At 43.5% G+C, this 25,722-nt stretch overlaps 1 protein-coding gene across 9 annotated transcripts in view; it reads right to left on the bottom strand.

The window, feature by feature from the left end:
- Positions 1–8,038: 8,038 nt before the first annotated feature.
- NCOA2 (nuclear receptor coactivator 2) overlaps positions 8,039–25,722 on the bottom strand; it is a 202,145-nt gene continuing 184,461 nt past the window's right edge. For 5 of the 9 annotated variants that reach the window (XM_069731453.1, XM_069731450.1, XM_069731456.1 and 2 more), the window contains 7 exons: positions 25,500–25,662; positions 25,103–25,387; positions 24,028–24,117; positions 23,260–23,710; positions 16,108–16,282; positions 15,457–15,655; positions 8,039–9,312 (listed from right to left, as the gene is read on the bottom strand). In XM_069731453.1, coding sequence (XP_069587554.1) covers positions 9,301–9,312; positions 15,457–15,655; positions 16,108–16,282; positions 23,260–23,710; positions 24,028–24,117; positions 25,103–25,387; positions 25,500–25,662 — 1,375 coding nt within the window. In that variant the 3' untranslated portion in view covers positions 8,039–9,300. The remainder of the gene's footprint in view (positions 9,313–15,456; positions 15,656–16,107; positions 16,283–23,259; positions 23,711–24,027; positions 24,118–25,102; positions 25,388–25,499; positions 25,663–25,722) is intronic. The other 4 variants (XM_069731457.1, XM_069731452.1, XM_069731459.1 and 1 more) reach the window with 1 other exon arrangement.

The following is a 25,722-nucleotide window of genomic DNA, read 5'->3' as shown; positions in this document are numbered from 1 at the left end:
CACACTTGTGGCCAGCTGGAGGTCATTTTGCAGGGCTCTGGCTGTGCTCCTCCTTGCACAAAGGCTGAGGTAGCGGTCCTGCTGCTGGGTTGTTGCCCTCCTACTGCCCCCTCCACATCTCCTGGTGTACTGGCCTGTCTCGTGGTAGTGCCTCCAGCCTCTGGACACTACACTGACAGACACAGCAAACCTTCTTGCCACAGCTCACATTAATGTGCCATCCTGGATGAGCTGCACTACCTGAGCCACTTGTGTGGGTTGTAGAGTCCGTCTCATACTACCACGAGTGTGAAAGCACAACCAACATTCAAAAGTGACCAAAACATCAGCCAGAAAGCATTGGTACTGAGATGTGGTCTTTGGTCCCCACCTGCAGAATCACTCCTTTATTATTTATTGGTAATTGCCAATAATTTCCATCTGTTTTCTATTCCATTTGCACAACAGCATGTGAAGCGGATTGTCAAACAGTGATACTTCCTAAGTGGACAATTTGATTTCACAGACGTTTGATTTACTTGGGAGTTACAGTTAGGTCCATATATATTTGGACAGAGATAACATTTTTCTAATTTTGGTTATAGACATTACCACAATGAATTTTAAACAAAATAATTCAGATGCAGTTGAAGATCAGACTTTCAGCTTTCATTTGAGGGTATCCACATTAAAATTGGATGAAGGGTTTTGGAGTTTCAGCTCCTTAACATGTGCCACCCTGTTTTTAAAGGGACCAAAAGTAATTGGACAATTGACTCCAAGGCTATTTCATGTACAGGTGTGGGCAGTCCCTTCGCTATGTCATTCTCAATTAAGCAGATAAAAGGCCTGGAGTTGATTTGAGGTGTGGTGCTTGCATTTTGAAGGTTTTGCTGTGAAGTAAACATGCGGTCAAAGGAGCTCTCCATGTCGGTGAAACAAGCCATCCTTAAGCTGCGAAAACAGAAAAAACCCATCCGAGAAATTGTTACAATATTAGGAGTGGCAAAATCTACAGTTTGGTACATCCTGAGAAAGAAAGAAAACACTGGTGAACTCATCAATGCAAAAAGACCTGGGCGCCCACGGAAGACAACAGTGGTGGATGATCGCAGAATAATCTCCATGGTGAAGAGAAACCGCTTCACAACAGATAACCAAGTGAACCACACTCTCCAGGAGGTCGGCGTATCAATATCCAAATCTACCATAAATAGAAGACTGCATGAAAGTAAATACAGAGGGTTCACTGCACGGTGCAAGCCACTCATAAGCATCAAGAATAAAAAGGCTAGACTGGACTTTGCTAAAAAACATCTAAAAAAGCCAGCACAGTTCTGGAAGAACATTCTTTGGACAGATGACACCAATATCAACCTCTACCAGAATGATGGAAAGAGAAAAGTATGATGACGGCGTGGTACAGCTCATGATCCAAAGCATACCACATCATCTGTAAAACATGGCGGAGGCAGTGTGATGCATTGGGCATGCATGGCTGCCAGTGGCACTGGGTCACTAGTGATTATTGATGATGTGACACAGGACAGAAGCAGCCGAATGAATTCTGAGTTATTCAGAGACATACTGTGTGCTCAGATCCAGCCAAATGCAGCAAAACTGATTGGTCGTCGTTTCATACTACAGCAGATGGACAATGACCCAAAACATAAAGCCAAAGCAACCCAGGAGTTTATTAAAGCAAAGAAGTGGAATATTCTTGAATGGCCAAGTCAGTCACCTGATCTCAACCCAATTGAGCAGCATTTCACTTGTTAAAGACTAAACTTCAGACAGAAAGGCCCACAAACAAACAGCAACTGAAAACCACCACAGCGAAGGCCTGGCAGAGCATCAAAAAGGAGGAAACACAGCGTCTGGTGATGTCCATGAGTTCAAGACTTCAGGCAGTCATTGCCAACAAAGGGATTTCAAGCAAGTACTGAAAATGAACATTTTATTTAAAATTATTGAATCTGTCCAATTACTTTTAGTCCCTTTAAAAACAGGGTGGCACATGTTAACGAGCTGAAACTCCTAAACCCTTCATCCAATTGTAATGTGGATACCCTCAAATGAAAGCTGAAAGTCTGAACTTCAACTGCATCTGAATTGTTTTGTTTAAAATTCATTGTGGTAATGTCTATAACCAAAATGAGAAAAATGTTGTCTCTGTCCAAACATATATGGACTTCACTGTATATTCTGTTTAAGTGTTCCCTTTATTTTTTTGAGCAGTGTATATATTTTGCCTAAAATACAAAAGGAAATGTGTCATCTTTAACTTTAGGCCTTTTAGAGATCATTTCATCCTCAACTTGCTTAACCGTTCACAACAACAGTAATTTTTTTACCAGGGGTGCACAGACTTTTACATGCCACTGTAGGTGTCCCACTCGTTTTCTCCATATAGTTTATGTTCATATGAGCCAAACATGTGCAATAGTGGTGGAATTTAATAAGTTTAGTTGACGAAGGTCTGATACAAAAAGAGGCCACATACTATATAAACCCAAAAGGCATTAAAATTTATTAATTGATGCAGTAACAATTCTTTATTTACAGTAGCATTATTTGACATCAAATACGCCAATAAGCATCAGCAAAGCAATATTAACTTGCATAAGTGTATTTAAAATCTCTCTAAATAGATCTACCTTTGCATAAACTGCTCACACTATAGAAATAGACATCAATGCAGGTGAGACAAAGAGCGATTAAGAGGAAACTCAACTATCCAAAGGAAGCGAAGAAAGAGTCAAGACCTGCAATACTGTAAGCTTTCTCCTGAAGAACCATATTTTATATATTGCTTTATTTTTACCCTTGTATACGTCTTGTAAATGCACACGCGCACACACACTATTTTTGCAGAGGACTTCAGCTGTACAAATAAAATTCACAACCAACAGGAAAATAGGTAGATGGCGAAGAATACAATTAAAAGGATTTTGGAAAGAGGTCCATCTTGACCGATTCAAACAAAAATCCCAGATGGAGTCGCTGTTCCAAAATGTACACGATATACTATACAAATATTATACATCAAACAGCTATGTAGGAATATACAATACTTATAAACAGATCTAAGGCATTATGCTATTTTATTAGCATTTTGAGGTTCTTGCACGTAGCTTTCTTTTTAGTTTTACTTTTTATTCACCTGTAGTAAACTTAAATAAATCAGTTTCTAAACAAATAACTGTCGGAAAAGAAGACACATAACAATTGTGGTACACTTTGTGAGTGCTGGGCAGCCTCGACCAGACTGATGGATTAGAAAGTAGAAATTTATCGAAGATGTTTCAGCCCTGACAAAGTGTCGTAAAAAGGAGCAGGCAGCGCAAGGAAGGCCGGTCACACCAGAGATTGTGCAGGCCGAGTATGCTCTGTATATAGGCAGCAATCCACATTACAAAGGCTACAAAAACATCCAAATATTACTTACATTTCATGGATTCGGTTTAGTATCAGAACGGATTATGAATCTTTGGGATCTATAAAGTGGAGTTAAGCCACTGGTTTTAATTATAGAAAAATAAAAAAAAAGCCATGTCCACACCCAAAACTGTATATTATACAAACTTACAAGTAATAAATTAAAATCTCCAAAATATTGGTGTCAATGAAGGGTGGTGAGGCTGTGTGTGTGTTCAAGAATGGAGAAAGTTAAAGGAGCCATTTCAGACTTCAGGAGGGAAGGACCAGAGCTCGACATGAGAGCTTCATTAGATCTGATTGAATGATGGGTGGTCTACTGCAATAAGATTAATTACTGGTTTTGTACTCTCTGAATTTCTATATCACTCTTCCATAATGCAATGAGCAGCTGTGGGCAGAGTCAGATAACAAATAGTAGTAGTCTTCAATATGATGAGTTCATAATGAGTAGGGCAATAATAAAGAATGGAGGTGATTAGTGATGAGCGGATGTGATCGGATAAGGTTATCAGCGCATGCTCGGGTGCTGAGTGACTGCGGCGTGCTTGAATACTATGTTCGATTCTCCGCGGCTGTTAGACAGCCACAACACATGCAGGCATTGCCTAACAAACAGGCCAACACCTTAACCGAGCACGTTCGCTCATCACTATAGAGGTGATCTTTACGATGACACATAGATAACATTACTGGATTTTACAGTCATGGTTCCTTACATAAGGAACGGTGACCACAGAACCGCAGTATCCGGCAGTAGCCATTACAGGAGCTTAGAACAGCTGATCGGTAACGGTGCTGGGTGTCGGACCCCACAGATCTCATACTGATGACCTAGCCTAGAAATTAGCTCATCAATATTATTGTATTGGATCAAGCTTTTACTTTTGTGGAAAAAGCAGCATATAATACTGGGGACACAAGTTCTCGGAGCAGATACTTTTGTTGTGTGGGTTTGCCTTTCACTAGTAAAAAAAAGAAAAGAAAAAGATCAATACCTATAAAAGGCTGCAAACCGTGAATTTAGAAAGCAGTATCAGATACTGTCATTTTATAACTTTCTCTGAATGGGTAACACCTGAGCGCCACCCGCTCTGCATCTGTGATGGGCAATTATTTCTCTATATAAAAGACCAATTTTAATACAAGGGATCCTCCCTGATTGTATCAGCGAGGTAGTATTAGAATTCCAACCCAGACCACTATGTCTCATGTGGAGCCCCCTCCCTCGTTGGCAGGTGTAATGCCGAGGCACCGCCAGCTTTATGTGAATGGGACAATGTTAGGGCCCGTTAGATAGGCTGGGTGTTTTGCTTGTTTGCCTGGTGTTTGCCGGGCTGCTCAGAGGTCAACAGTCAAGAATAGAGCAATCGTTCATTGATCAACCACTCGTCTAAATGGGCCCCAAGCAATATCAAAATCACCATTCCCAGCAGCACATCATCCTATGGACATCTGCTGCTGATAACATGATGTTCTGCGAGCACAGACAATTCTAGAAACGATCGCTCAATGCTCAGAAGTGCTGTCGGCCTGTCTTAGACAACTGGACGGCTCTTGCCTATAGCGCCCGCCTAAGTGGGGTGCTAGAAGTGGCTCAACCAAGTGGCTTACAGAATGGACCCCAGTAGGGTACACAGTCTCTCTTACACATCACTTGGACAATATGGAAAGGGGAAATGACACTACCAATTATAAGATTCAGTCCTTTTTGGGAACCAGACTGCAAAGGGACCAGGCCTGGGCTTCCTGCTAAATTGATAAGGTTTCTTATAAAAAGGACACAATATACACAAAGCTTTGCTGTAAAACTCCTGTATAAATTAGGAACAAAATTGTTAAACAATGCCTGGGAGTAGTGAATAACACTGGGTTCCAGGAAGCCGTAGATCAATGTGAATACATTAAAAAAATTGCAAAAATAATAATAAAAAAAAAAAATATAATTAAAAATATGCATTTTGGGGGGATCTGATCGCCAACAGTGCACCAGATATGAGAGAGATATAGGAGAAACTTATTTTAATAAAAACGTTCAATTTTCTAATTCTTTGAGTTTCAGTCCATAAAAGATCTAGGAATAAGAGTATTTTGGGATAGCTCTATAATGGCACATGACAGAAATGACCTTACCAGTGACAGAATATACGGATACAGCAGGAAGTCCATTACGTAATGTTGGGAAAAAAAACTTTTTAGTTGGGTAAATCTATATGTCTTCTGACCTAAATCATTATATATGGCCCAAAACGGTAAAGAGATTTCACATTATTTGCTTTTCACATTCATTGGTTAGCATCATATAAAAACAAAAGAAAAAGTCTCTATTCCTGGTGGACGCACATTATAGGTAGGAAGAAGAACTAAAGCACCGACTCATCAAGAGCGCCATTTTGTCTTAATGAACACTCTGCTGGAGAAAGTTGCTCCAAATTAAATCATGATCAATGTTAGCTGCTGTGAGCCAGCGTAAAACATGGTGGAATAAAATACATTTTATGTCTGTGGTATAAATTATTCTGAATTAGTCTGGCTGAGCTCACGCCCTCCACCTTCCAGCCACTTTAGTAAAATGTAATGGTGCTTGCGGGAGAAAAAAAAAATCCTAAATATTTGTATAACTTATACAAAAAATTAACAAAATTTCAAACAGCTTTTACAACTGATTTCTGGCACAAATTGGTGAATTAGGGCCACGGTCTCAATGCATGGTGGATGAAAAACAAATGTTGGGGGGGAAGAGCCAAGAGTCACACTTCAGCCGGAATACACATTGAATGAAGACCACACAATTCCGGAAAGATTTTAATTGAGTAACAAATGAATTCATTTGCATAATGGGAAAAGAACAGGCCTGTACAATAAACCTTTTGGATGCGGATTTACAGCTTTCCTTAAAATAGTATCATGGTGTGAAACGTGATCTGCCGAGATCTGGCTAATAAGGGGAAATGTAAAAATTAATAATTTACATTATATCTATGTCCAAAGTGCAATTCTTGCAGTTCCACGCGCCTGGACACACTGCGTTACCCAACTTCAGTACTCGGTTCAGGACAGGAGCATGGTTCTCTTTGTGAATTAGCCAAGTGAGGTATACATGTGTGAAAGCATATGAACATGAGCAGGACTGGGAGATGCACAGCACCATCAACAGGGGGGCAAGGGATGGCGGCCATAGGTACGGGACACATTCAGACACTGAGAGCAATGACAATTCTACCACAACACTGGAACTCAAGGGTATGGGGGGCAATTAACTTTAAGATTTATCTTTTCTGCCATTTTGCTTTTAGGTCCAAAATTCAGAGCGGATCACATGTTAATCTACCATTATAGGGGTCTGATCTGCTGCAGAGCTACTAAGCCCCTTCTTGAGGAAGCTGCAGACCGCTGGAATGCAAGGATATAGATTTACCCATTTTCAGGAGATCTGAGCGTCTGCGCTAGAAAAACGACCTCTGATATTATAAAACTTGAATCCACATAGAATATTGAACCAATGAGAGAAAATGGTTTCCAAAGATAGAAAGCCACCAACTAAAAAATGAAATATAAAACTTTTAAAACTATAGAAAAGTCACTGGTTGCTAAGTCCATTAAATTACCTTCTTTCTGGGTGGCAGGAACATTTAATACCAATTTAACATGTCTGAAAACCACTGATCATTCCAGGATGTAAGAAATCTTACAGAATAAGTAAAATATGACACCTAGGTAACATACTTTAACATTTGACTGTTCGGATATTGAGCAGAGGGGAATCCGGTCACGTTACAAGATGTCTATACATTTCATAGAACATTAAAACCAGCATGGTGACCTACAAGTTCTGAAAGGTGTCTTCAGAGATGTAGGTTTTTATGGTGATGTGCCGCCCATTGATCAGAAGGTATCAGGTATCCGTGTTATTAGGCCGGCTGCCGACATTCGTGGTCTGAATACGGATCGCGATGGTCTCCTGACCTGAACTCCCCTGCTTTATTTTACGCCTAGGAGGCTGTAGAGTCCGGAGATCGGTGTCCAGTGTGGACATCACAGTCAGTACTCAGACGTGAACGCGGGAAGTGTCAAACTGGCCTTAGCCCCATGTAAAACTGGCCTTAGTCCCAAAAGTCTAACACTGAAAATGAATCTCATGAATAGCACCTTTCCCTGATACAATGAAGCAAATCCAGACAGTTCATTATCACGGACAATCCCAAATTAATTTTTAGTAGTTTTGGGCACAAACGTTAATTTTCTTCAGTTTTCACTACCACTCCCAGTGTCTAGTCGCGGCAATCCAAATACCAATGCCACTGTGTGCAGGAGCCGAAGGGGTTTCTCATTAATGGTGTGCAAGTAAATGACAAGGTGATCTCCTCTAAAAACAGTTTTCCTTTTCTAGAGTTAAAAAAAACCAAAACATTTTACAAAATTGTCTTGACGCTCTTTAAACTAGTACACCTCGGATTATACAGAAGTTCAAGCAAGACGTTGACTTTAGAAAGGGCTCTGCCTACAAACTAGTTCTATCAAAAGCGTTGTGACCCTGAAAGCCACGCGGCGGCCACAGTTCAGAAATTACCTATTTAATACTGAAGTACCTTTTTATTTTTTTATTATTTATTTTTTTTTTCAAATCGACAACACAATTTTTTCTTGTCTTTTTTTTTTTTTTTTTCTACAAAACAAAAACGTTTACAAATAAAAACCTCTTTTTCAACTTAAATTATTGCTCGGTTACACAGAAGCTATTATTTATGTACCATAATAAAAATCCACCCTGTTCTAAGAAAATTAAACCTGAAGAGTTTGGGGAGGAGGGGAAATAAAAAGTCGGCTTTCATAAGGAATTCTTTGCAAGTTAATATTTCAACAACGGAGGGGGATTGAAGAATTACACAAGAGATGAGGAGGCTATCTGCAGATTAACCCCTTCTTGGCTGTAAAAATTTGATTAAAAACGACTAGTGTGTGGAAGTGGCGTCAATGAAAGCAACCGTGACATGCTTGTTTTCTGATGAATGGGAAAAAAAGGAGGAGGATTTGCAAACAAGTGTAAAAAGTATTTGCACCCCACAGTTTCAATTTAAGGAAATTCACATTCAGCTATACGCGATTCTAATGCAAAGCAGAGCACTGATAGAAACAGCAGATGGCCGTCCCACAAATTACTCATAATATGTATATTGTCCTTAATTGTACACTCCCTGTTACAATTGACTAGCCTCAGAAAAACAAACACCTAAAAGAGTAGTCGAAAATAAAACCTGCCTACTAAAACCATTCTCTTCTAGGAAATACCCAGTTTAGGTAGGTGCAGAACGTGACTCCACAGTGCCTTTGCGTTAGTCATGCTTTGCCGGGGTGCGTTTTACTAATAACCTGGCTTTCACCCATAAATTTATACCTTCCCGCCCACAAATAAAAAACATACATTCCCAAAAACAGGGGTAAAGAGGGGAAAAAGCCTTCATCTGGTAGCAAAAAGTATCTTAATGGGCTAAAAGTTCAAGAAAAAGAAGGGCAGAAACCAGTGTCAAAAACTTGAGAAAAGAGGAAAATGAAAAACAAACAAAAAAAAAAAAGCATAGTTTTCCTTAAATACATACAATTAAATACATTCATTTCAAATAGTCCAATGAAATTTGCCTGTCCATAATGAGTCCACAGCAGGTATCTAAGTCGCACTAAGGTGAATGCAGTGAACAGACGGCCACCTGTCTGTATTGTAGCTCCACACTGCCTGGTGAAGAGGCTGCATCACGGAAAACACAACTTCAGATTTGGATCTCCCACCAGTCTATAGGAACACAACCAAGGTGACAAGACTCTTCCAGTTCAGAGAAAGTTCCAGCTGGTCAGCAGATAGACAACACATCCCCGCCATCTTCAGGGTCAGCAGTATTTCTGGAGCAAAAAGATAAAAAATAAAAATTAGTAAAAAAATATTGTAACTCATTAAAGAGACAGGTCAGCACAATAAATCAGACCCAACGTCTAATAAACTCTGTATTGGGTGATGGGTTAGAGAAATTAAACTATTACTTAAAAAAATTAAATGTTTACTACAGACGTAATAAAAGTTAAGATCAGAATAGAGAAGGCAAACCCGAAAAGCCTGCTGCCTAAAGCGGTTGTCCACTTTTGGGGGCAATATTTTTCAGACTTAAAATGGGTTGATTACTACTTTCCTTATGGGCTATCCTCAGGACAGGCCATCGATATGACTGATGGGGGTGCGACACTCTGCATTCCCACCGGCCGGAAGTTGTCAGATGCAGCAGGAACACAGCAGCGCCGTCCTTTCTGTGGTCACAGTTGCAGAATGACCCCCACTCACACTGCCACCAGTCAGTTATTGACAGCCTATGCAGGAGAAAGTTCATCTATAAGGCTATGTGCACACGATGCGGATTTGCTGCGGATCCGCAGTGGATTTTTCCGCACAGAAACGCTGCAGATCCGCACTGTGATGTATAGTGCAATGTAAATCAATGGGGTAAAAATATAGCTGTGGAGATGGTGCGGAAAAAACAGTGCGGAATTGCTGCGGATTTCAAAGAAGTGCATGTCACTTCTTTTGTACGGATCTGCAGCGTTTCTGCACCCCTCCATGTTAAAAATCAGCACTGGCAAAAACAGCAGAAAATCCGCATAAAAACAGCGGCTGCGGATTCTGCCAGGAGATGCGGATTTTGTGCAGAAAATTCTGCACCTCTTTTCCTACGTGTGCACATAGCCTAAAAGTAGTGCCAACCTCTTTAAAGGGAATCTGTCAGAGGAGCAGCAAGAAGTAGGGTCAGAGAGCCTGATGGCAGGGATGTATCACTAAGTGGACTGCCTGGCGCAGTTTTCATAGAATCACTGTTTTCTCTGCAGTAGATGTAGCAGTGGTCAGAATGCAGAGCCGTGAATAACGCCATCCACACCAATGACTGATTCTTCCCCTTGAAAAAGCTAAAATGCAGTGTTTTGGAAGCCGCCCATTTGTGCGGTGTCCTAGACGCTACATTCCAAGCACGGTGGATGGGATTTACAGAAATCCCGTGCCCACTGGGCTTCTATTTAACACTGCGTAAACTCAGCCGTGGTGCGGGTTTACAAGCCGCAGCAGGTCAATTTCTTTAGCGGAGACGCTAGTCGCCGCTGTGTATTTTAAACAATAGAATGCCATTATATGCGTTAAATCTGCGAGTACCTAATGTTTTTGCAGCAAAAAATGAAGTATTTTACTGCCCCAGCAAAGTGAATGAAATCTTGTGCACATTCTCCTTATTTTTTTCTTGAAGATTTGAAGCAGTTTGGCAAACAAATGTATTATTTATTTCTTGGTTTTGCCAACACATCAGTATTTGCAGATTTTTCTGCGGCAAATACTGAACGTGTGCCCATACCCAAACACATCAGAACTTAGATGACTCTTTGTAAACTTGGGGTTGCAGCGGTTAGCAATCCATGATAGAGCTAGCAAATATACAACCTTACTATGGAGTCCAGGCATGCAGCCTAATCCTATAGTGAGAACCCTTCCAGAAACACAATCACCACCTGTGTAAAGAACTTTATGAGTCATTGAGGTCCTGAGGTCTGAATTTCTTGCATTTACATTGAAAGGTTATTCTGCATTCTTTGTTTCTGCTTACAAGTGGCAGTGAGCTCCCGATGACAGTTCGGTCCATTATTACATGACAGGCCCAAACTGTGCGCTCTCCGATGCTGAGAACAGAGGCAGCTTTGCCTGTGCAGCAATCCGGCCCAGCTTCGGAGCAGCGCTTGCTAGCTTTGTAGCACAGAGCTTGCATGCATGTGCTCCTTACCTCAGAAAGCAGCCACCACTGATAAACTGCAGCGGCGGCCAGTAACCTAGGCAACGAGTCGTAAATAGATTTGAAAAATCACTTAATTTTTTAGAACAGTGAGGATTTTTAATAAGAGGTATACTGCAAAGTTGCTTCTTGTTTTTTTACAGGATTTTTTAAATTTTACCTACTTATAAATATATATATATATATAAAAAAAGACAAGAGTCTGGCATCATGCAGCAGTGAAGCTGGCAGCCATATGATTGGTGGTCTCTCCAGATGTAATGATGCATGCAGGTACGGCCTGGGGCTGAAATTCAGCTCTGGCATTTGAAATCACACAGGCCCATGTTGTCCCCGAGCACCAGATGGGATATATTAGTAATATTACCGTGGATGGAGGAAAGCAAGATTTACTACAAGACCAATACTTCTAATGATATCTCCATCACAACTCTTAACAGTATGCGTATCTTAAGAACACAGATTCTGTTAATAACGTAGCAGACAAAGTGGCCAATGACCAGACAGGCCCTTCTGGCGTTTGCCAGAATTGCCAGATGGCCAGTCCGGCCCTGGATGCATGGCACCTCAGTATAGTATGGCGGAGTTACTGCCGCAGACAAGAATGGTTTATTTTACCATCTAGACCAGTAAGAGGAACACATGGCTTGCTCCCTGAAGGTTCTGTTCTTCTGGCCGCTGTCATACAAAGTGCACAATTCTGTATATGGCAACAAACATTGCCGTTTACCAGTATTCTGTTCCTATGAAATGCAGTTATTGCAGAAAGTGTGCTGTTAGATGACGCCCAGGCTGACATCATAGAGTCTGAACCCCAGCAAACATGGCATTGCTTTTAGTACTAAGCCCAAGAGGAGAAAGCTACACAGACCAGCCATATACTTAAGGTTAATTGGTTGTAGAACAAGTGTAAAGTTTGTGAAGTCATCTCACGGCCATTACTCTTTCCAGCAAAATATTCAATTATTCATAGGAGTCCTGCCATTCGTTATATGGGCGTGTGGAGGACAAGGGTCACTTTTTGTAGTTACAGGCTGACGACACATGAATCAAGCACTCTGCACTGCCAAGAAGCAACATTACAGTCCCAAAGCAATTTACAACATGGCTGTCCCATAGAGTAAACGTACGAGCCAAGAACCTATGTAAGCAGCGATTGTACATTCATCTTATCACGTCTGCGTGCCGACAATTCTGAACAGACATGAACTTGTCAAACAAACTGAACAATGCTTTGAAGGGTTAACAACAATCTTTTCTTGTGCCACTAAAGAGGGAATTATTAAAAAGGTGCAAAATCACTTTTCAACAGGTATGAATCCAAGTGATCACCCATCATCCCATCTCCATTACCGACATATGGCCATTCATTTTATAATTCTTCTGTGTTGGGGTCAGAGACTTTCAGAACTTTAATTCTTTCACAAAAACAATAAAGTGAACCTGTCACACTGAACATCCCATCCCATTTGTGGCTGGCATGTTTAGGAGCTTAGCGGACAGATAAACAGAGTACTGTGTAAAAAATGTAGGCAAATGTGGAAAAATGGTGAAAAGTAAGGATGCTTTCAAAAACAGAAGTGTTAATAACTTATTGTTTATCAATGAATACAATGTAAAGTGAATGAATAAAAGAAAAATTAAATCAATAATTCATGTGACCGCCCTTTACCTTCAAAACAACATTAATTCTTCTAGGAGCACTTACCCAAAGTTCAGGATTTTGTTCCAATTGGTAAAATGCTTTTGAAGAAGCACCAAGAACTGGGCGACAATGAGAACTCTAGATGCAGTGGTTGGCCAAAGAAAACTAAGTGCAGCAGACACATAATACTGACCAGTTTGTATATGGTCCTCATCGTTGCACATTAATTAATTTCTTCACGACATATGACGTATATTTACGTCATATGTCGCGTCCTTGTATTAGATGCGGGCACACATGCTGAGCCCGCATCTTCCCCAGCACTTGGTGGCTGATTTCATGAGCCATCATGTGCCATTAACAGCCACAGGTGGAGCAGTGCTCCGCCGCGGCTGTTAACCTGTTAGATCATGCTGTCAATCTCCGTCAGCAGTATTTATCATGTGCCAACAGGGGAGTGCATCATTATGCACAACCGTGACGTGATTGGAGGAGGGGATGGCGCAAATGTGTTGTCATGACAGCTCAAGGTCTGTTGATGACACTTGTGCCTGTCATTCTGATCCTCCTGTGAACGAAAGCTTGTGGCCGGCGTTCATAGGAGATCATGATTACTGCTATGTATAGCACAGGCGATGGATGATCGCAGCTTCATTCCCTCTAAAGGAACTATTAAATACAGTACAAAGAAGTATTGAAAAATTTGAAAAAACCCCACAAATGTTCAACACAGCCCCAGATCTCGAAAATGAAAACGCTACAGGTTTCAGAAAATGGCAACAAATGGAACAACTCTTCTTATTGTACAAATTTCTAACAAATTTTTCACTACTTTAAAAAACAAAACAAAAAAAAAAACAACTACCGTATATGTTTTGTATCTGTTTTCTCGTAATGACCTGGGGAATCATAATGGCAGGCTAGTTTCACCCTGTAGTGAACATGGTAAAAAAAAATAAAAAAAATAACCTCACAAAACAATTGTGGAATTGCAATTTTTTTTTTGCAATTTCACCACTCTTGGATTTTTTTTCTGTTTTCCAGTACACTATATGGTAAAATAAATGATGGCATTTAATAGTACAACTCGTCCCGCAAAAACAAGGCCTCATAAGGCCATACCGATGGAAAAAAAAAAAAGTTATGACTCTCGAAAGAAAAAAAATGGAAACTGGCCTTGCTAGTGACGGGGTTAATGTCCTGACTGCTAAAAAATACAGGAACATACTTATCCTTCATAGAATACCATCAGCGAGGTGGTTGAGCCCAAACATACCGCCAATCTCAGAACTATCTTCATTGTAAAGGACAAGGAGTCCTATAAGTGATGACATGGCCCCACCGTGTCCTGATCTCACATCCAGTCTGTGTGGGAGTACATGAAGGGACAGAAGGATTTTTCCAAGCCTACATCCACAGAAGATCTGTGGTTAGTTCTCTAAGATGTTTGGAATAACATCTCTGATATATATATATAGCCTACAACCTGCAGTAACCACCAGTCGACCAAACCACTGCACGACCAGCTCTACCCTCACCTACTGTATCCTCACCCATCCCTTGTAGATTGTGAGCCCTCGCGGGCAGCGTCCTCTCTCCTCCTGTACCAGTTGTGACTTGTATTGTTCAAGATTATTGTACCTGTTTTTATTATGTATACCCCTCCTGACATGTAAAGCGCCATGGAATAAATGCTGCTATAATAATAATAAATAATATATTCCTTCCAAAACAGTGTCCAAGTGTACTGAGGAGAATCGATGATATTTTGAAGGAAAGGGCGCGCAGCTCACGCCAAATATTGATTTGATTTTGTTCATTCACTTTTCTAAATTGCTAAATATAAACTATTAATATCTATTTTTTTGACATTCTTACTTTTGCAGCATTTTTTTTTTTCACACATCACTAAAGCGTTTGCACAGTACAGTATATTTATAGGAATAAAGATTTAGTTGTGATCTTTTGTTTTTGCTTTGATTTCTGCCCATTCTGGTCTTCGGAATCTAGGAACAAATGGTGTTTAGAGGTGGATCTCTAATAGGCGATCCCAACAGGCTTTTCCTGTAAGGGCAGCAGAGGTGATTATTGTATAATCATCATATTCCATGTGGGTCACAAAGTCGAGCTGCTTATAGGCAATGTATGTTTTATGATGAGAAAATCTCGGAAGATATTAACTCATACATATTAATTCTACCTTTAAAATTACATAAATTAGACTATTATAATGCCTTGCTTCCACACTTTATGCCCGTACTGGATGAAAACAGTTTTACAAGTTCATGTATGTCCAATTATAATCACATAAAAATCCAGCATCTTTGGAAATGTATATTGTTATATCACGGCTGTGACAAAGGTTTTTACTTTAAAAAACAGTCAATGTGTTGTTGCCAAACAAGTCATGAACAGCCGAACTGTGCTCCTATAATGCAAGCCCCAGCACCAGGTCTAAGACATCACTTGGTCTAGATGTCATGGTCGTCATCCAGATGGGGTGCATAGCTGACTAATTTGGATCACGGAGGTTCTTGAATGGCAGTAAAAAAAAAAAAAAAATGAATGTATTGCGCTTACCTGCTCTGGACCCATAGAGGATAGCCCTGATGTAGGCACAGAGGTCACTGAAGTCATATTGATCTGTCCAGCCATCTGATTCATGCTATTCATGACATTGCCATTGGATGCCATGGACACGTTGATGTTCATATTGGTATTATACATGCCAGCACCAGCTTGTTGACTGAAGTGTGGTGGAGATGGTTGTGAAAACATACTAAAAGATAAAATAGCAATATGAAGCTACCAAAACTCTACAGTATCACAGCCAATATCAAATCTAGATATCAGAATTAGCGATGAGCAAATGTGCTGGGATAAGGTGTTATCTGAGCATGCTCAGGTGCTAATAGAGCATCTTCGTTGTGCTCAAATAATATATTAGAGTCCACAACGCTATATGTCTCGCTGCTGTTCGACAGCCGAAACACATGCAGGGATTGCCTAACAAACAGGAAATCCCTGCTCGTATTGCAGCTGTCAAACAGCCACGGGGACTCGAACATATTTTTTGCGCATGCCGAAGACACTCTGTATGCACCCGATCATGCCCAGATAACATCTGATCAGAGCACGTTCACTCATCACTGATCAGAATCGGATAACACTACGATATAAACACCTGGAAAGTAAATCTGAATCAAGTGTGCAAGTATCCCGAAATCATACCTGCTTCCTCCATTATTTGTCTGTGCCCATCCATTCAGGTCAGCGGACTGGTACGCGGGGTTGGCTTGTGACTGCTGCATCATGGGACTCTGGCTATGGGCCATTCTGGGTGACATAATTGGGCTTTGAGGTGTAGTTGCCCCAGTGAATCCAGGGTCAGACTGCTGGCTCATTCCTAAAGAACACAGTCCGTTAGACTTCAGCGAGTTTCCACATGGCAGGCAACACGGCAAACAGAAAGACAAGCACTGTACAGCACCCGCTAATGCCAACCACAGACACGCCACACCCAAAGCGCAGCAGGGGAGATACTGCGAGAGATGGAGGAATGCATAGCCATAGTGAGCGGGTGAGGAGTAACGTCACCCTGAGAGCCCACCAAACACAGAGCAGAGTCCTATCAAGTATACCTAAAGAGAAATGGTCACCGAATACACACTGCTTACATTCTTGAATACATTACTTAGACCTGATGAGACTGGTGTACTTACTGAATTGTCAGAAAGACTGGACAATGCATGAATAAGATGGGCATTGCTATCACAGTACTGTATGCAGAGGTGTAATCCTTCGGCTATGTTCACATATTGTGTTTTTGCTGCAGGCAAAATCTGCTCTCCTTGCAGTAAAGAAGCTGCTGTTTTGCTGCGCATTTATCAGGTACATACATCTCTTGTGCATGCTGATTAAGATTTGTGCATGACAAAAAAAAAAAGATGCAACTTCCTGAGGTTTTTGCACTAAAACCAGCAAAACCTGATACCTGTGTTTTTTGCTGCGTTTTTCACTTTCTCAATGCTTTCTATGGGTGAAAAAAACGCTGAATAAAGTGACATTGTGCAGTTTTCAAAATCAGTCAGGAAAAAAAAATGTGCACATGAGATTTCTGAAATCTGACAGCTTTTGTTTATACTGTAAAATGAAGCTTTTAATTTGCATAAAAAGTACCAAAACACAACATGTGGACATGGCCTAATGGGGTATTCTCGAGCTTCCACCTTATACCCTGTCCATGGAATACTGCCAGCTGTATGTAGCCCCCTCACAGTTACAATGCCAGCTGTATATAGCCCCCTCACAGTTACAATGCCAGCTGTATATAGCCCCCTCACAGTTACAATGCCAGCTGTATATAGCCCCCTCACAGTTACAATGCCAGCTGTATATAGCCCCCTCACAGTTACAATGCCAGCTGTATATAGCCCCCTCACAGTTACAATGCCAGCTGTATGTAGCCCCCTCACAGTTACAATGCCAGCTGTATATAGCCCCCTCACAGTTACAATGCCAGCTGTATATAGCCCCCTCACAGTTACAATGCCAGCTGTATATAGCCCCCTCACAGTTACAATGCCAGCTGTATGTAGCCCCCTCACAGTTACGTTGCCAGCTGTATATAGCCCCCTCACAGTTACAATGCCAGCTGTATATAGCCCCCTCACAGTTACAATGCCAGCTGTATATAGCCCCCTCACAGTTACAATGCCAGCTGTATATAGCCCCCTCACAGTTACAATGCCAGCTGTATATAGCCCCCTCACAGTTACAATGCCAGCTGTATATAGCCCCCTCACAGTTACAATGCCAGCTGTATGTAGCCCCCTCACAGTTACGTTGCCAGCTGTATATAGCCCCCTCACAGTTACAATGCCAGCTGTATATAGCCCCCTCACAGTTACAATGCCAGCTGTATATAGCCCCCTCACAGTTACAATGCCAGCTGTATGTAGCCCCCTCACAGTTACAATGCCAGCTGTATATAGCCCCCTCACAGTTACATTGCCAGCTGTATGTAGCCCCCTCACAGTTACGTTGTCAGCTGTATGTAGCCCCCTCACAGTTACGTTGTCAGCTGTATGTAGCCCCCTCACAGTTACGTTGTCAGCTGTATGTAGCCCCCTCAGTTACGTTGCCTGCAGTATGTAGCCCCCTCAGTTACAATGCCAGCTGTATGTAGCCCCCTCACAGTTACATTGCCAGCTGTATGTAGCCCCCTCACAGTTACGTTGTCAGCTGTATGTAGCCCCCTCACAGTTACATTGCCAGCTGTATGTAGCCCCCTCACAGTTACATTGCCAGCTGTATGTAGCCCCCTCAGTTACGTTGCCTGCAGTATGTAGCCCCCTCAGTTACATTGTCAGCTGTATGTAGCCCCCTCACATTTATATTGCCAGCTGGATGCAGCCCCCTCAGTTACGTGGCCAGCTGTATGTAGCCCCCTCACAGTTACATTGCCAGCTGTATGTATCCCCCTCAGTTACGTTGCCTGCAATATGTAGCCCCCTCACAGTTACAATGCCAGCTGTATGTAGCCCCCTCAAAGTTACGTTGCCTGCAGTATGTAGCCCCCTCATTTACGTTGCCTGCAGTATGTAGCCCCCTCAGTTACATTGCCTGCAGTATGTAGCCCCCTCAGTTACATTGCCTGCAGTATGTAGCCCCCTCAGTTACGTTGCCTGCAGTATGTAGCCCCTCACAGTTATGTTGCCTGCAGTATGTAGCCCCCTCAGTTACGTTGCCTGCAGTATGTAGCCCCCTCACAGTTACGTTGCCAGCTGTATATAGCCCCCTCAGTTATGTTGCCTGCAGTATGTAGCCCCCTCAGTTACGTTGCCTGCAGTATGTAGCCCCTTCACAGTTACATTGCCTGCAGTATGTAGCCCCCTCAAAGTTACTTTGCCTGCAGTATGTAGCCCCTCACAGTTACGTTGCCTGCAGTATGTAGCCCCCCACAGTTACGTTGCCTGCAGTATATAGCCCCCTGACAGTTACGTTGCCTGCAGTATGTAGCCCATTCACAGTACATTGCCAGCTGTATGCAGCCCCTCTCAGTTACGTTGACTGCAGTGTGTAGCCCCACTCAGTTACGTTGCCAGCTGTTTGTAGCCCCCTCACAGTTACGTTGCCTACAGTATGTAGCCCCCTCACAGTTACGTTGCCTGCAGTATGTAGCCCCTCAGTTACGTTGCCTGCAGTATGTAGCCCCCTCACAGTTACGTTGCCTGCAGTATGTAGCCCCTCAGTTACGTTGCCTGCAGTATGTAGCCCCCTCAGTTACGTTGCCTGCAGTATGTAGCCCCCTCACAGTTACGTTGCCTGCAGTATGTAGCCCCTCACAGTTACGTTGCCAGCTGTATGTAGCCCCCTCACAGTTACGTTGTCAGCTGTATGTAGCCCCCTCACAGTTACAATGCCAGCTGTATATAGCCCCCTCACAGTTACAATGCCAGCTGTATATAGCCCCCTCACAGTTACATTGCCAGCTGTATGTAGCCCCCTCACAGTTACGTTGCCAGCTGTATGTAGCCCCCTCACAGTTACGTTGTCAGCTGTATGTAGCCCCCTCAGTTACGTTGCCTGCAGTATGTAGCCCCCTCAGTTACAATGCCAGCTGTATGTAGCCCCCTCACAGTTACATTGCCAGCTGTATGTATCCCCCTCAGTTACGTTGCCTGCAATATGTAGCCCCCTCACAGTTACAATGCCAGTTGTATGTAGCCCCCTCACAGTTACGTTGCCAGCTGTATGTAGCCCCCTCACAGTTACGTTGTCAGCTGTATGTAGCCCCCTCAGTTACGTTGCCTGCAGTATGTAGCCCCCTCAGTTACAATGCCAGCTGTATGTAGCCCCCTCACAGTTACATTGCCAGCTGTATGTAGCCCCCTCACAGTTACGTTGTCAGCTGTATGTAGCCCCCTCACAGTTACATTGCCAGCTGTATGTAGCCCCCTCAGTTACGTTGCCTGCAGTATGTAGCCCCCTCAGTTACATTGTCAGCTGTATGCAGCCCCCTCACATTTATATTGCCAGCTGGATGCAGCCCCCTCAGTTACGTGGCCAGCTGTATGTAGCCCCCTCACAGTTACATTGCCAGCTGTATGTATCCCCCTCAGTTACGTTGCCTGCAATATGTAGCCCCCTCACAGTTACAATGCCAGTTGTATGTAGCCCCCTCACAGTTACATTGCCAGCTGTATGTAGCCCCCTCAAAGTTACGTTGCCTGCAGTATGTAGCCCCCTCATTTACGTTGCCTGCAGTATGTAGCCCCCTCAGTTACATTGCCTGCAGTATGTAGCCCCTCACAGTTACGTTGCCTGCAGTATGTAGCCCCTCACAGTTACATTGCCTGCAGTATGTAGCCTCCTCACAGTTACTTTGCCTGCAGTATGTAGCCCCTCACAGTTACGTTGCCTGCAGTATGTAGCCCCCCAGTTACGTTGCCTGCAGTATATAGCCCCCTGACAGTTACGTTGCCTGCAGTATGTAGCCCATTCACAGTACATTGCCAGCTGTATGCAGCCCCTCTCAGTTACGTTGACTGCAGTGTGTAGCCCCAGTTACGTTGCCAGCTGTTTGTAGCCCCCTCACAGTTACGTTGCCTGCAGTATGTAGCCCCTCAGTTACGTTGCCTGCAGTATGTAGCCCCCTCAGTTACGTTGCCTGCAGTATGTAGCCCCCTCACAGTTACGTTGCCTGCAGTATGTAGCCCCTCACAGTTACGTTGCCAGCTGTATGTAGCCCCCTCACAGTTACGTTGTCAGCTGTATGTAGCCCCCTCACAGTTACAATGCCAGCTGTATATAGCCCCCTCACAGTTACAATGCCAGCTGTATATAGCCCCCTCACAGTTACATTGCCAGCTGTATGTAGCCCCCTCACAGTTACGTTGCCAGCTGTATGTAGCCCCCTCACAGTTACGTTGTCAGCTGTATGTAGCCCCCTCAGTTACGTTGCCTGCAGTATGTAGCCCCCTCAGTTACAATGCCAGCTGTATGTAGCCCCCTCACAGTTACATTGCCAGCTGTATGTATCCCCCTCAGTTACGTTGCCTGCAATATGTAGCCCCCTCACAGTTACAATGCCAGTTGTATGTAGCCCCCTCACAGTTACGTTGCCAGCTGTATGTAGCCCCCTCACAGTTACGTTGTCAGCTGTATGTAGCCCCCTCAGTTACGTTGCCTGCAGTATGTAGCCCCCTCAGTTACAATGCCAGCTGTATGTAGCCCCCTCACAGTTACATTGCCAGCTGTATGTAGCCCCCTCACAGTTACGTTGTCAGCTGTATGTAGCCCCCTCACAGTTACATTGCCAGCTGTATGTAGCCCCCTCAGTTACGTTGCCTGCAGTATGTAGCCCCCTCAGTTACATTGTCAGCTGTATGCAGCCCCCTCACATTTATATTGCCAGCTGGATGCAGCCCCCTCAGTTACGTGGCCAGCTGTATGTAGCCCCCTCACAGTTACATTGCCAGCTGTATGTATCCCCCTCAGTTACGTTGCCTGCAATATGTAGCCCCCTCACAGTTACAATGCCAGTTGTATGTAGCCCCCTCACAGTTACATTGCCAGCTGTATGTAGCCCCCTCAAAGTTACGTTGCCTGCAGTATGTAGCCCCCTCATTTACGTTGCCTGCAGTATGTAGCCCCCTCAGTTACATTGCCTGCAGTATGTAGCCCCTCACAGTTACGTTGCCTGCAGTATGTAGCCCCTCACAGTTACATTGCCTGCAGTATGTAGCCTCCTCACAGTTACTTTGCCTGCAGTATGTAGCCCCTCACAGTTACGTTGCCTGCAGTATGTAGCCCCCCAGTTACGTTGCCTGCAGTATATAGCCCCCTGACAGTTACGTTGCCTGCAGTATGTAGCCCATTCACAGTACATTGCCAGCTGTATGCAGCCCCTCTCAGTTACGTTGACTGCAGTGTGTAGCCCCAGTTACGTTGCCAGCTGTTTGTAGCCCCCTCACAGTTACGTTGCCTACAGTATGTAGCCCCCTCACAGTTACGTTGCCTGCAGTATGTAGCCCCTCAGTTACGTTGCCTGCAGTATGTAGCCCCCTCACAGTTACGTTGCCTGCAGTATGTAGCCCCTCACAGTTACGTTGCCTGCAGTATGTAGCCCCCTCAGTTACGTTGCCTGCAGTATGTAGCCCCCTCACAGTTACGTTGCCTGCAGTATGTAGCCCCTCACAGTTACGTTGCCAGCTGTATGTAGCCCCCTCACAGTTACGTTGCCTGCAGTATGTAGCCCCTCACAGTTACGTTGCCTGCAGTATGTAGCCCCCTCAGTTACGTTGCCTGCAGTATGTAGCCCCCTCACAGTTACGTTGCCTGCAGTATGTAGCCCCTCACAGTTACGTTGCCAGCTGTATGTAGCCCCCTCACAGTTACGTTGCCTGCAGAATGTAGCCCCCTCACAGTTACATTGCCTGCAGAATGTAGCCCCCTCACAGTACATTGCCAGCTGTATGCAGCCCCCTCAGTTACGTTGCCTGAAGTGTATAGCCCCCTCACAGTTACGTTGCCTGCAGTATGTAGCCCCCTGAGCTGTGGTGCTCCAGAATTATAAGCCATAAGCCAGATAGTCCTAACATGATAGGTGGTGACAGTATATCCCATAAAAACAACATGAAATATTCAGAATGGAAAATAAAGCACATGAGAAAAAGCCAAGCCAGAAAAAGACACGGAGGTAACGTGTATAAAGATGTAGACATGATCTAAGCACAGGACAGGCCAATACCAGAAACATTGCAGAGAAGCTTCATACAAGCACAGGAACGACAAAGCTACTTGATGTTTATAGGCTTGGCAAATTCGATGTACTGGCCTAGAATTCACAGGTTAAAATAAATCTACGAGATGTATTAGATCGGCCAATGGATGTTAATGACATGTTAGTAATCACATGCAGTTAAATTATTCAACATCTCAGATATTGGAACCGAACTTTAGCTGCAGGGATCAAGAGAATAATAAATGTTAAAAATAAAACTTTCACTCTTGTAAATGCTGAAAGTAAATCCACCGCCTACAAGCGGCTTATTCTGTAGGATAAAGTAATATAGCAGCAGATGGGAGTGATCTACTGGGATCCAGAGGTATCAAGCTTATAAAGCAGGTTTCCATCTGTAAGGACCAAAACCGATTCTAACACATAGAAGAGTGAAAAGACGATTGAGCAATGACTGGTTCTTTTGTTTGCCACCCAGTCACTTCCAAGAACTCGTCAAGCCTATGAAGACTGCGGATACTTGAAACCCCATGATAAGTAAGGGGCTGGACTGCAATGTACTGCTTTGCAATAGGTTGCAGGCCTAGCAACACTAAAGAGGTTAAGCAAAACCTGCACTTAAAAGTGGAAGGTGGTACCTGAGCTGGCAAACTGGAAGGCATTGTGCTGAATTGGGGGATTCAAGACAGGGCCATACTGTCCTCCCATACTCCCCATGATCCCTTGGTTAGCCAGATTCATCTGGGAGCCATGCAAAGAGCTGTGAGAGAGCGACTGTGACCCAGGGCTGGGGGGCACTGGGGAGAAAGGACTGGTGAAAGGTGGTGGGGATGGAATTCCAGTACCGTAGTTTGGAGGAAAAGGAAACTGTTGTGCATTGGCTTGTGGTATCCGAGGACTGCTTATTGATCCTGACATGGCTGCTGAGGCCACCATGTTTGGTGGCATAGACAGTCCTTGCCCTCTCATCATCATGGCCCTGTGCTGCACTTGCTGCTGTTGCTGCTGTTGTTGTAGTTGCCTTTGCCGTAGGTGCTGACTCAAGATCTCTCTTTGCCTTTGAGCCATCATTTGTGCATTGATGGGCCCCTGCAAATACATTTGGCAGAAATTACAAAACTGGATTTTTGTTAATGCACAAAAATTTTAATATTTATATTTAATATGAAAGTATTGACATGCAAATACTTTATATTTACTCCATGTAACAACGCTCCATGTAACTACGCTCCAAGCAAGCCAAGAACATGAATCCTTTACAAGACTTACAACCCGCTCCTAAATATGTACCATAAGGGGTCGCCCATAGGGTGACACAGCGTACTGTAGGGTGTCATGAGTAACATTACAGCCTCACAACAGGCAGAAGATCAGGCTGTGAGCCTACAATGTGCCCTGCGCGTTACCTGCTCCCTCATCTGTGCTGGTACTCCTGGCCTCATGGACATGCTCATGGTGGACACATTATTCATAGGATTCATTAGTGGTTGCCGATTCTACGAGACAAAGAAATACTCAAGTCAGGAACAATTTCATGCACTTTACACAACAATTCTTTATGCATTGTCAGCTGATTCTACCATTATAGGGGATGTGCAGGGATTACCTTTCCAAACTGTAGAAAATACTTAAATATAGCAAATTAACTACTCATCTAGTAAGTCACCTACTGCTGAGGCTTTGGTGGTCCACGCCGTCTCGGTCTACTTTGCTTCGGTGATCACGTGCCATACATCCATGCGATCTCTATAGCGTGGCCTTCAGTCATACATAAGGCATTATCACTGCGGCTAATGTGATTACTTCTGCCAGGTAAACATCAAGCCAAAGGGAACCACCAGAGCAGCAGGGAAGAACGGTGGGGGTTTTGCTCTTTTTTACGTCTAGGACAACGCCCTTAAAAGGAATCTGTCAGAAGGATCAACCTTGATGAGCCGTCTATATGGGCATGTAGGTTATATTAAGGTGAATAGAATTATACTTTGATACCTGAAATCTGATGTCTTATTCCAGAGTAATGCAGGTTTCCCTTAATATGTAAGTGAGCTGTTACGATCTATGGGCTGGACATAGACCTGCCTGAGAATCTGTATCCACAGTCTACTGTAAATGAAAAGTGGCATACCAGTGTGAGACATGTAATGACTGACAGTCTGCTCTCCTGATCTACATGTCTCCCACTGGTTACCCCACTTTCATTGAAAATAAGCCATGGAGGCAGATTTTCAGGGAGATCTGTGTCACCGCCCATAGATCTTAACAGCACATTTGCATATTTACAAGACAAACGTGGCTTTTTGGGGTAAAATGCCATCAGATCCCAGTTATCAAGATATCTTTTTATTCAGCTTCCTGTGGCCTACATGCCCACATAGACGGCTTAGGAGCGTTGATCCTACTGACAGGTTCCCATTACACTTACTGGCACACAAGACAAAAAGACCAACATGTATTCCTAGTAAAATGGGAGCTAACAGGTACCTGCTGTGCCTGTTGGAGCCGATGCTGCAGCTGGAGCCTTAGCTGGTTTGGTTGGTTCTGTACCATTCCTGTGGGCCTCAGACCAGGCCGGGTTTGCATGCGCAGCATCCCATAGTTTGGACGCTGTCCCATAGGATGGAAGTTTGGATCCGGCATTTGACCATAGCTATTCTGAGCCATCTGTCCTTGAGCAGTGTAAGCGTGGTTAAAGAGAGGCGCTTTCTGATCCATGATCAAATTTGAGTCTTGACTAACGAACGCCGATTCTGGATCAACGCTCTGACTCTGGAAACAAAAACACACGGTCTGTTAAACTACATTTAGCACTTAGACATATATATTGCATACATATAAGCAAATGATTGAAAAAATATGACATTCGTAACAAGGAAGGTACCTGACTGACTAATTCTGGTATTCCAAGGGCTCGGTCAATCTCCTCCAGACCATCAAAATTTCGCAAAGCCATATAAAGCTGATCCAGGAGGTTCCCCTCTTCGTTTGGAGACTCTGATGGAGGTGGTCGGCAAAGTAAGTCTTCTGATGAGCTGAACTGCTGCCTACAAATGACAATACTGAAGGCATCACACGCCAAGTAGGAAAACAATGCCATGAGGTTC

The sequence above is a fragment of the Ranitomeya imitator genome, chromosome 6 (assembly GCF_032444005.1).
Source record: "Ranitomeya imitator isolate aRanImi1 chromosome 6, aRanImi1.pri, whole genome shotgun sequence".
In the NCBI taxonomy this organism is placed as follows: domain Eukaryota; kingdom Metazoa; phylum Chordata; class Amphibia; order Anura; family Dendrobatidae; genus Ranitomeya; species Ranitomeya imitator.
This window is presented reverse-complemented; position numbering and strand designations above follow the sequence as displayed.